Source organism: Aquila chrysaetos, chromosome 6 (genome assembly GCF_900496995.4).
Source record: "Aquila chrysaetos chrysaetos chromosome 6, bAquChr1.4, whole genome shotgun sequence".
NCBI classification, from domain to species: Eukaryota; Metazoa; Chordata; class Aves; order Accipitriformes; family Accipitridae; genus Aquila; species Aquila chrysaetos.
Genome location: NC_044009.1, coordinates 388,905 through 401,001, shown reverse-complemented (window position 1 = coordinate 401,001; position 12,097 = coordinate 388,905). Strand labels below are relative to the sequence as shown.

Below are 12,097 nucleotides of genomic sequence, written 5' to 3'. Positions count from 1 at the left end.
CCCAATCATAACATATCCTGTGAAGACGCTGGCTATTTTATGATAAGCTTTCCTTGTTTGGTTTTTTTTTTTTTTTATTAATACCTCTCACTGGCATGCTTACTTCATTAGGTACAAGATTCTCAAGTAAAATTTTGCAGATTGCAAAACATCAATTCATCCAGTTAGGAGCAACAAACAGTGAAAATTTGTATTATGCCAAATACAGAATATTGCTTTTCTGTAGAGACTTTTTCTACTCTGTAGTACATTGCTTCATAAACTCTCTTTGGGTGGGTTTTTTTCGTTATGTAATACAAAACTGTTTCTTGTTTCCAGACCGCAGAATGGTTCTATGATCCTGTACAATAGGAAGAAGGTGAAATACAGGAAAGATGGATATTGCTGGAAAAAAAGGAAAGATGGGAAAACCACCCGAGAGGATCACATGAAACTGAAGGTCCAAGGAGTGGAGGTAGGAGAACGGAGTGGGGGTGGGTTTGGCTGATAGTTGGGCTGGGAAGCAACAGCTCCCCAAAGTTTGTTCAACGTGAAGTTGTCCACACGTTCAGAAAAAGGTTTATATTTGCTGAATCCCAGCTTTTTCCCCCTCCCCCCGCCAAAATACACGTGTGTTCTTTGTTACTACTTTGAACAAAATTTGCATATAGCCTCACTGTCGGATTGCATTACTGCTCTCTGGTTGCTGTGAGGTTGTACAGTAGCCGTGCTGACGAAAGACACAGAAGCGTCTCCACACCAAGCATCTTTTGGTAGAACGCGTGCTTTTTGTAACAGGTACTTCACAAGGGCGACCAAACATCTTGGGGTGGGTTGCTAAGCATTTTTTTTTACCGTATCAGCTTTGTATGTATATGCTTTGATTCTCACAAAATACCAGCTAGTTTTTGGTAGCAATTACTGTAATTTTCCGTGTGCTTACTCAGTGTTGGTCTTCCAGTATGCAGAAGTAGAATTTCTGTTGAATTCAGACCACAATCGGACTCTGCTTCAAGGCACATTTTGAAGGAGACTGTTGCTCTACTGATGGTATTTAACCATTCAAAGAAATGCAGGTGGATGATTTCACCTGACACAGTATTTGTGGAATAAGCCTGTGTGCTCTAAAACGTGTTGTTGTTTGACACAACTATTTGTTCTTAAAGTCCGTCTGCGTGAGGCAGGAGCTGTTTGATCTCACTGATCACTTCTGACGTTAAAGGTCTGCACAGATGTGGACAAGAAGTATGTGTATTTAACTTTTTCTTTTCTATTTTATTAACTGGGAATTACATTTTCTGATAGCAGAAGTCCAGCTGCAGAGCTTTGCCTAGCTTATTTCCTAAGACCCCAGGGCTGTATTCCCCGCATTTGATACTGAACTTGGGGCCAAAATGGTAAAAGGGTGTTCAAAGATGTAATTGTAGCATTTAGCTGTGTCATCAATAAATACTCTGATTCCGGCACATGAATAGCAAAGCCGTAAGGGTATATATTTGTATAAGCTGTACTGATTTCTGCAGCTCACAGGCTGTGTGCATCACTACGGATAGGAGGCTGCACCCAGGCATGCGGGCATAACCCAGCACGGATGGCGGCGTTTGGAGTAATCGGTGGTGTTCAATGCCAGGCAAAGCTTAACCCGTTACCTCAAGGCGTGTCCGATAGCTTTCAGGCTGGAGTTTGGGCTAAACCCAGCTTTCCAACCTCACCCCCCAGGCCCGTCTTGGCGGATGTTTTGCACGGCATTAACCTTTCTCGCGTCCGGCTGATGTCCGGTGTGGCTCCGGGAGTTGGGGGCCGGCGGGGGTTCCACACCGCGCGGTGTTTCCGAATTCGGCGCGGGGGATGCAAAGCGGCCAAGCGCCTGGAACGCATCTCGTGCTCCAGCTTCCTCGTGGGTGATTTGTCATTCTTACGTTCTGTCTGCTTTAATGAGGTTTTTGGGTTTAAAATAGTATTAAATGGATTGCATTATATTACACCAGAGAGGCATAACTTTGTTCCATAATTTTTACATCCAATAACAATGTTTTATTATGACAAGCCTCAAAAAAAAAGTCAGCATAATGGAAATTGTGCATTGTTTTTGTTTCGGGTTTGCAGAACATGATTTGATTAACTGCTGTGAACTTTAACAATGCAGAATACCAAAACCTGTGCTGCAGAGCTTACCTGTAGGAGGGTGGTGGTGACCATTGGCTACCACACATACACATGATTAAATAAATACTTTCTGACATCTTTTTTCAAAGACGGAGCCATCAACCCCTAGAGTGCCTGACTGTATGGATGTGCGTGGCCTTCATATTTAACTCAAATAGCCCTGCACTGAACCCAGTAATTTCTATTTGATTGAAGTGTGTCTCTGGAAGGTAACAAATCTGAAATTGGATGTATCAGGTGCTGGAGAACACACAGCTTTCAGGGTTTCTTCCTGTGGCTGATCACATTCGCCACTTAAGAAAATAAGTGTCAAAGTACTTGCTTTGTGATTTGGATGTGCCGGGATTCGGCCGTTCATTCCCACCTCTTTCTCCAGCTTAAGAGCCCTTTAATACCCGGTATTTTATCTCCAAGAAGGTACTTACGCCCTCTCATCAAGTCATCCCTCAATCTTCTCGCTGCAAAGCCCAGCAGACCCAGCTCTGAGCCTCCTGGCTTTGGCAGAGGAGGGATGCGGCCAGTTTTACAGTTGATAGGTCTTGCAGCAGATAAAGCGACAACCGAGCACAAACCCGGCTCCTGAGCCAACACTGTGAACAGTTAATGGCAATTTTTACTGGGGCTCAAAACTGGAGGAACACAACCTCTACATAAATCTATGTGTTAAGTAGCACTAACAGTTATCAAAATGCAGACTGATCATCTGAGTGATGAAAAGAAATTAATTTTTTTTCCCCCCGGGTATCAGAGCGTACAAAGGAAGCGATGATTCAAGTCATCGCAGTTTATGTAGGCAAAGGCAGAAGAAAAGAAACCAAGAGGAACAGGCAAATAGAGGCTTGGGTCTGCAATTTAACTCCCACATAAATCTGAGTCTAGAAGAGTTGGGTCCACTGTAGAAACCTCTGGTGTACCAAGCGTGCCTGAAAGCATGTCTGCGGTTTCCAGAGGCTGGAGGAGAAGCCGCAGCGCTCTGCCGCGCAGTCCCCTCGCTGACCTGCCCTGATGCCCCTTGCTGTCCCATCTCGCTCCCAGGGCGGCATCTGAGTGATTGCTGCCAGTCGCCGTTCTGAACAATGCAGGAAAAGTTCGTTTTCTTGACCTCTAAGTGCTGCTTGGGCAGCAGAATTAGGTATTTTTAACCTTCTTAATTAATTACTCGATCAGTACACCATGCTACTTCACAGATAGTGTTACGGGTTTATGTTTCTGATACCATCCTAATAGGAAGCGATGTTCTTTACTTGGGCACATAGGCAACAGATTCAAAATAATAAAAAAGGCTTTTTTCAAAGTTGGAGCGATACTGTAGTTAACCACATTAGGGTTTAACAGGGCATGAAATAACTGTCTGCCTTGTGGCACTGCCAGATCATCTCAGCGACTGTTGCAGCCAGAAGATAAATAGGTATCATCGTCGTGCTGATGGAAAAATACTTGCAAAGCCGACAGCCAAGAGCATCGATAGCATCCAAACAGAGCTTTGGAAACTGCAGCTAATAGGCGAGAAGGAGAAACATGTTGGCTGGTGAAACTACTGACCAGCCAGTTCTGAAAAAGGATTTGTATTAGTAGATTTAATAATTAATTACGTCCTCAGTGTCGTCAGTGTGATGGCTCCTGCGTCTTTGCAAGTTTGGGGTAAGGGAAAAAAAAGCATTTGGAAGTAAAAAGTTTACACCAGGTACTTGGGGATGTTGGTGCCTATCCCTACCATATAAAAGGATTTGATGAACATGGACGAGGCAACTAAAGCAAATTTAGGACATAAATAAGGAAGAAACTAATTTAAATAGGAATACACTAATTTAAATAAGTAAGGAATGGGAGGAATAAACTAATTAGCCAAGTGGATGTTAAATGATAACTGCCTGAAATGCTTAAGCTACTGTCTTGGTTAGCATCACTGTGCATGAGGGTTTGAGCTATTACTTGGTTAATCTGATGCACAATCCTGTTAGAAAATGCTGGATAAACCAGAAAGGAGAAGTTAATTTGGCCTTTCCCTTAATATACCTCTTTGTGCAATTCTTTGTGGAATCCATTAAAAATCTCCAGTCCGTGATCCTTTATAAAATTCTAATTAATTAGGATCCCTGGTGATGTGTTCCTAATCAATCCACATAATTAAAAATTTTAACTAATAAATAATAGTAAGGGGAGTGTTGAAATAGCTTTAACATCATTCCAGACTGGCGCTGCTCCGACTTTACAGTTGGTTGGCTCAGCTGGTGCGTTTGCCTTTTCTTGTGCGTGACCCTGTCCGGGTGCCCGGCAATGGCGCATTCACGTGAATTCACAGTAAACTGCTGCCGAAATGGCAATGAGGTCATGTTGTTATAGTAAGTTTCCCTCTTGTCCTCTGCGGTTTGGAAGGTTGGCGCCGATTCTGTTGCTCTTTATCCTGTACTGAGGACATTTTGGTCTCTCCAAACCCCGCCGCCTGAAGAGAAGTCAGAGAAAAGGGTTCTCTCAAACTCGGGGCAAAGCCAAGTCCCTCTCTCGGCACGAGCGATGCTACCTGTGGTGTGACTTTGCCAAGTGGCTGGCAGGAGCCTGATGCTCTACGAAAGCCACGGGTTGAGCCGCAGCGGCGCATCCGTCAGCGGAGACGCTGCTGTTCGGTGCTGGGGCGGCAAAGGGAGCGGCGCTGCCAGCTGAGCAGTGACCCCCGCCGCCAGCAGCCCCGGCTCGTCGGGGAGGGTCGTTCATCAGCCTTCGTTTAGTCTGACGCCGCTAATTCCGGGTCAGAGGACAAGAGGAATGCGCCAGAGCTCCTATACTTGAAAGATCGCGTTCTCTCATAGATAGATGTATGTTATCTCAGTACAATATGGTAATCTTTATGAATTCCTTAAAACAAAACAAAACCAAAAAAAAAAAAAAAAAGTAAAATTTGATTTAAGTCTTATTAAGAGAGAAACTCCCTTGTGGAGATGGAGATGCAGAGTATCAATTTTGTATGCAGGACTTGTATTTAATTAATACCATAACAGTCCCTTAACACCGTTACAGATTAGTCCACGAGGACAGGAATGGAAATTTTAGATTATTCAATTACTGCATAAACCCTGGGACATCACCGTCAAAACTTTGCAAAAGGTTTCTTTCGCGTTTGGGTCTGAAAACGCAGCGTACCTGAACTCGGTATTGCGCAGGCAGTACAACCTGGGTGATAATAGCGTCATTTGCTCTTACAGCCTCCGAGCTGGGAATACGTGCTAAGAACAAGATGACTTCTCCTTTTAGTAAATGACCAAATGGGCTTTTCTGTATTCTGTAAAATAACCCATCATGGAATATCAAACTGCAAAATGTTATCACATCTCTCAATTCCCTGCTCTTGTCGGTGAAATCTACTGGTAAGTTATTACTGGAGGGTGAAAGCAACTTGTGAGATCGCCCGCTCAGGCAGCACTAATCTGGAGGACTATTCCTAGGACAGTCTGATCCAATTCGCTTTAATTTACATGGGCTTTGCTCGCCCTCAGAGGTGAGCTGGGTAGTTTGCAAACTAATTAGGATTGCATTGTTCAGTCGGGCTGCTTAATGCATTCCAGAGAAATACTGCAGGGTGGCTTTGGAGGAGAAAGGAGAGTTTAATGTGAAAGGCTTTCTGAAAATATGACACACACATGTGCATACATTAACGCAAACAAGCTCAGCCCTGAAAGCAAAGGAGAAGAACTACTCAAAGAGGAGTGACAGTTTTTATACAAATCTATTCTTCATCATCACTCCTAACAGTATTTTCCTTACATCTCTCCCAGTGTTTGACTTCTGCCATTCCTAACCAGCTGCTCCCTTAATCTCCTGTAACTCGTTAGAGGGTACAGAGCCCAACAGCATCTCCCCATCTTTACTGTGGTGTGCACGTCTCTACAATGGATGCAACGGGCAGATGCTCGTACAGAAATATGGAAGGTGTTGACTCATGAGCTGTGGTTGAGTTTTATTCCGTTACCTATTCCAGGTGGTGTTTACGGCATCCAGAACGTAGGGCTGTGATGGCATCTTAATGATTCACGCGTCTGTGGCGGTCCTGGGGAAATCAGAGAGTTGGTTTACCGTTTCTGAAGGGGAATATGGATTATTGTTAAATCTGGAATGGGTCTCCCGAGAGTCTCTTCTGAAGGGAACATTCATATCAAGAATTCATTTTCTATATCAGGATCCTACTGTATTCGCTTGCAGTAACATAAATTCACAGCAAATGGTCGTGGGTTTTGCCATCTTTTCCTAACGCCCTATACGCATCGAGGAGATTTTATCCTTCAATGGACCTGTAATGTACCTAATCCTTTAATTGTTGTCGCTTATTTTATGGTGTATAACTTCAGCAATAAAAGCTTTCTTAATATCTGGGTGTCTCGGAAAGAAGGTTCAGCTGAGATCAGGGCCACTGCCTTGTGTGTGATGTTGGAGGAGATGCTTTGCCCAGGTCTGGTGCAGTTGGCACCGCATCTGCTTGGAGCCTTGCCTCGGCAAGAAAATGGACACACTGGTTGGTGTTTTAGCAGGCAGGAGTTGTTTATTCAGAGACATGCTATAAAATATTTGGCTTTATTTCCTGCATGGACTAACTTGTACCAAGCTACCAGTGCATTGCTGTGCAACGCTCCAGAAAAATTCACCTTTGGGAGAGAACTTTGAGAGCTGAAATGCTCCAAGCTTGCCGCTCACAAAGCAGGTTAGTGGCATTACTACTTCTGGGCAGCGCAGCATGAGGGGAAAATCGATAACGGCTAGCATGAAATGTCGGCAGATGAAGGCAGCTGTCCTCGGGATGCTTTTGGTCTGATGTAATTAACTTACTTGTGCGTGGGGCTCACGGGACAAGGATGGCTCTTCCTGGCGGAGATCAGGGGACCGCTGGCTCAGCGTGGTCCCGCGGGCGATGCCGGCATGGTCAGGGGGAGGGAAGAGGGTCCACGTTATTTCTCATTACCCTGGCACACACAAAACTGTCCTAATCGCAGCTCTTGCAGAGTGACTTGAGCCCATGCTTGATTTTGAGTACTGTGCGCCAATATTTCTATTTGGTCCAAAGTCCGAAGGACTTTCTCCATTTAGCAGGAGGTAAATGGGTGTAAGTGCAGCTGCAGGTTGCTTTCACTCGCGTGCTTTTCCCCAGTCTTAAATGAAGTACCTGCTGTGAAATGAAGGGCCGTGCTGGGTTGGGTGCCTCCCTGTTGGGGAATCCCTATCCCCTATCTTGTTCCTTAAGGTGTGCTGTGCAATGGGCTCCGGAGAACGGCTTTGCTGTAACAGGTGAGTGAATATTTGTGGGAAAATTATTAAATCTTGAGACAATGTGATACAGCTTTTCCGCTGCATTTTCTTCACTCTCTCAGCCTGGCAGCATCAGTCCAGAATAACTAAATACCGTCTACCAGATGAAAGTGTTTCACTGGCGGATCGTCACTTCGTCTATAAAGTTGGCTTACCGGGAGGCTTCCAGATGGAGACACTTGGTAAATGGGGGGAGCCTTAGACTGAAGAAACTGAAAATAAATTCACAAAGAAATAAAGAGTCTGTTTCTTATTCCTGCTTTTGCGAATAGTCTTTCCAGTGACATATTGGGAATGGACTGAATTATAGCAAAAACAGGAATGGAGGAGAGCTGCAGGGTAGGAAGAGCAAACGTTACATTTGCTTTAACCGATGCAACGCCAGGCAACTGTTTTTACACTCGATTAGTTCACGCATCGTTTTGGACATGAACCAGAATGGAAAATGTTTTTAGTTTTGTTTTTGTATGATGAAAGGAGAAAAGGTGGAATAAAAAGATTAAATTGCTGTCTCAGGCTTTTTCCCCTTGTATTTGATTCCTTCCACCATTAGTTTTGTGTGATTTCAGTGGGGTAAGGAGTCTTTACCCTTCCTAATCTGCTTTTAACGAAAGACAACTTTTACAACTTAACAGGCTGAACTTTCTTTTTTGAAAACAATTTGCTTCATGGCAACAACTGAGGGTTTTGCGTAAACGTTACGAAGCAAAGCTGAGAGCAAGAGCTTTTGGGATTGCGGCTCAGCTTCAGCATGTTTGTGTTGAATTTCAGTGAAAGACAAATGGTGTGGTGGGTTCAGCATTTGCAAATGTTGAAGCAGCAAAGGGTACCTGTAGGGCAGGCTTGGCTTATTTGCCTTAATTATCCTTGCCGTTTGAATGCTGTTACAGTAACATTAAGCCTTGTGCAGAATTCCTGCTTCTATACCAGCTGCTATATTTTGAACGCAGTGGAAAAAATAATCTGTGGGCTCTTTAATAGAGTTTAGCAAACAAGAATCTTTCTTGCAGTTAAGTAAAAAAATAAGTGATCTTTTGACTTCCCAAGTCATCTTAAATACCTTGGAGAAGCACAGCAAAGGCATTTAGAAGAGGTGCGTGGCTTTTGATGTTTCTGAAATAAGATGCCAAACAGCTACACCCAGTTGTAGTGCACGGGATCGCTTTATCCAGTAACAGAAGGTCGGTGAAGGTAGCAGAAAGGCTGAGAAACGGGCGCTTAGTGACGTGCAACGTGGATGCGGTGTAGTACCGGGTGAGGAGCCTTCAAAGCCAGCCAGAAATGAGGTGGGGGGGTGGGGGGTTCTCTCGAGCATACGCGGGGGTCGGGACCCCCTTTCGGGTGATGGGCAGGTGGCCCGTAGGCAAGTTCTGCCCAAGTCAAGGGCAACCAACCCTTCAGCGCAAGGCAACAGGTTTGCAGTAGCAGTTTAGGTAATTGGTTTGTAATTGACTGCATCACCTTTTTTTTTTCCCCTGTTTAATAAATAGCGTGAATAAAGCTGAGCCACATGTGGTGGGATTGTAATTCAAATCCCATTCAGTAAAGTCTGAACATTTTTCATTTCGCATGTAAAGGCAGTTTCAATGTAAATTATTCCAAAAGGATCTCTGTGGACTAATGACATTAGCGTCTAGATAGATTGCAGTTGTTTGAGTAATTGATGCTGCAACTGCACCACATACTGTGGGGGAAAAGAGGAGGAACCCGGTGACATGAGTTTCCACGCTTCTCTGTTGCAGAGATATCAGGAGACTGAATATGCTGGATGGGTCTAAAGAAATGGGGTGACAAACATCAGCCCCTGCATCGGGCTCCAGGCCCAATGGGGATGGCTGTTACCCCAATTTCTCCGTCTTCCTCTTCATTTGCCTGCATAGCAGTGGTAGACACGATGCTTCTTTCTGGATCTCCCCAAAACCAAACCAAAGCACACCAAAAAATTTAATATATATATACTTTTACATTATTTAGCCATCCTGATTAAATAAAATGTTAGAACAAGTGTGCAGACACAAAACAGGCTAACGGGCAGCCATGTACCCCCCTCTGAAATGTGAGGTTTCTGTCACTGCAAAGGCTGTACAGCACAAATACACATTGACATTTATATTGACTATTTCGGTTTAGAGAAATTCGAAATTAAATATATTTTCTGCCAGCTCTGTGGGAAAATCCATTTACGAAAACAAAATCCAATAGGAGATCTAAAGATTGGTGGCCAGAAATGAAATATTTTGAGAATACAATATATGGAGATTGGATTGCTGGATCTGTGGTCTTGGTTTAATGTGCTGGGGACTGGAGATGGGAGTGGAGGTTTATTGGTCCAAACTTTATCCCAGTGTTTGCAATTCAGATGAGACAGTTTACAGCGCAACAAAATAAACGTAAATACTTTTTGGACCAGGGACAGTGGTCCGTATTTACTTTTTTGACCACGTAGTTGCCTTTCTGTGCATGCGTGGAGACAGACTAACAGCAGAGACTAAAGTCTTTAACTGCAGGCCGCTCATCACGCAGCTCCTAGAGCGTTTTAAATGGGGTGCAGCGTGGCGAGGTGAAATCATCGCCGTTCCTCGCAAGATTAAGAGGTTTCCTTTTTCTGTAGGGATCCCTGTGATTGCACGGAGGATCCAGATGCTGAAGCAGCATGTGCCTTGTAATCTTGTAATTGCATTGTGGGCTGTGACGGAGATAAGGGCTTCCACTGGAAACGAGGAGCCTCAGTGTCTCTGCGTTACGCGCCTGGGTTTTAATGTGTTTTTATTTATTTATTTATTTCACAGTGCGTAGGAAAGGAAAGCAAATCTCGTTTGCTGTATCACTGCTAATTTTGTATGCATCAGACATGCATTAAACATTTTCATTTCCTGAGTTCCTGTTGGAAAGACGGATACTGCTCACCAAAGCCTAAGTGCGGAGGGGAAGCAGTGAGAGCGGAGTCGTGTCAAGGGTTCAAAGGCGCTGGAGTTCCTAAACAAAATCTGGTATTGTCCCCAAAATGCAGTAGATGCAAAAGCTGACGAAACAGGATTTCAGAGTGTGGCCCTGTCCTGCATGTGGGCACGTTTTAATGGCCACCGCTTTGTAAGATATTATTTACTCACCCTTTTTATAGGCGAGAGATAAGAATTAATTAGCCAATGTTTGTACAACTCTTTGGAAATGTAAAGCATTAATTGCATACTAATACCCCGTTGTCAGAAGTGAAAGGGACACGCGATGCGGAGGAGCGGGGCCGTGGTGGCCCGGGAGCGCCGTCGGCAGAGGGTTCGCCTGCCCTCGCCGGGTACCCGGTCGGCATCTCTGCCCCGCGCACAAAGTCGTTCCCTCTGTAGAGCCAGATGCGGCGGGTGTAGGCTGGCAGAGACCGTCGGGATCGTTCGCTTCTGCGTCCCAATACCCCCTTCACGCGTTCTGAGTTGTAGTCGTAGTCTCCGGGAAATGCGTATACCTGCTTTTAATGACAGAGTTGCAGGGACGAAGTCCGGGGAACGGAAACCCTTGGGGATCCAGGTGGGATGCGGTAACCGCGCTCGGATGCCGCGTGTCTGTGAGCAGCAGACAGCGAGAGTTGGACTTAGCAGCTCAGCTTGATGCTTTGGCGGGGTTTTGTAGATAGTTTCACCTTGGGTGCCAACTGTTTGTAAAATAAAAAAGTGCCTCAACAAGCTCATGGAAAATAACCTGCTTGTACACGCAAAAAAAAAAAAAAGACAAAAAGCAGGCAAGCATCTTAAACAAAAGGGCAGTAGTGAGATGTCGGCCCCTGCTAACATAGTTGAGATAATGGCTGGTGATGGGATGGAGCTGACAGGAATGAGATCGTTGGTGTTTTCCATTCACTGGATGTGCCGGGTTGAAACCGTGGTACAAGTAGCCATTGAGCAAACGAAATACTCTGCTTCTCAGAATAAAGTAACTGATGTTCTCATGGGGACTCGGGTGAGGCCAGGTTATTTGGCATTTTCCAGGAGAGACCCAGCACCCTGTGGGATAAGCTCACGGCCAAAGCTGAGACCAGTCACCAGTTACCCAGACCTCAAGGCATTAGGTTGAAACGGGAGCTATTCTCTGCATCTTGCCGTGTCTGCTGTAGGTCAGATTAAAATCACAGGGGGGGAGGGCTGTATTGTATCAGTGCTACAACAAGAAAGCGCAAGTGACCCTATTGGCAGTTAAAGTAACGCAGCAAACGTACGTTATTGTATTGCAGAGGGAAAAACTATTTTTCTACTCCCCGCCTGTCTTAAAAACGTCGTGCGTGTTGGGTTATGTTTAGCAGTTGCCTCGTCCCTGCAAAATATCTTTTCGTTATAATCGTATGATAATGCATTCGTCCATTCCGGTGTTTCCATATTTCTGCTGCCATCGCGTGGCTGCTGGGGATTAACAGCACTCTCCCGGGCGGCGAGAGACCCCGCTGCCGTCCCGGAGACCCCCGGGAGACCCCCGTCCCCTCGGCTGGCGGTACGGCCAGCACCTGCCCCTCGCCGACGCCGGGGCCGCGGCAGTGCTCCCTCCCCACGGCGGCCGGGCACCCCCGGCCAGAGCCGCCCTCCATCCCTTCGCGCAGCCGCTCTGGCCGAGTCGCCTTCGGTTTTTGGGATCGCTCGGGCGCAGCAGCTCCCGTTCTCCGCGGGCGGGAGCCGGCCGG

At 45.5% G+C, this 12,097-nt stretch overlaps 1 protein-coding gene across 10 annotated transcripts in view; it reads left to right on the top strand.

Annotated features, from left to right (window-relative positions):
• The window catches only part of CAMTA1 (calmodulin binding transcription activator 1), a 325,997-nt gene that overhangs the window by 114,842 nt on the left and 199,058 nt on the right, over positions 1 to 12,097 (top strand). For all 10 annotated transcript variants that reach the window (XM_030017247.2, XM_030017244.2, XM_030017243.2 and 7 more), the window contains one exon: positions 319 to 454. In XM_030017247.2, the coding sequence (XP_029873107.1) occupies positions 319 to 454 (136 nt within the window). The remainder of the gene's footprint in view (positions 1 to 318; positions 455 to 12,097) is intronic.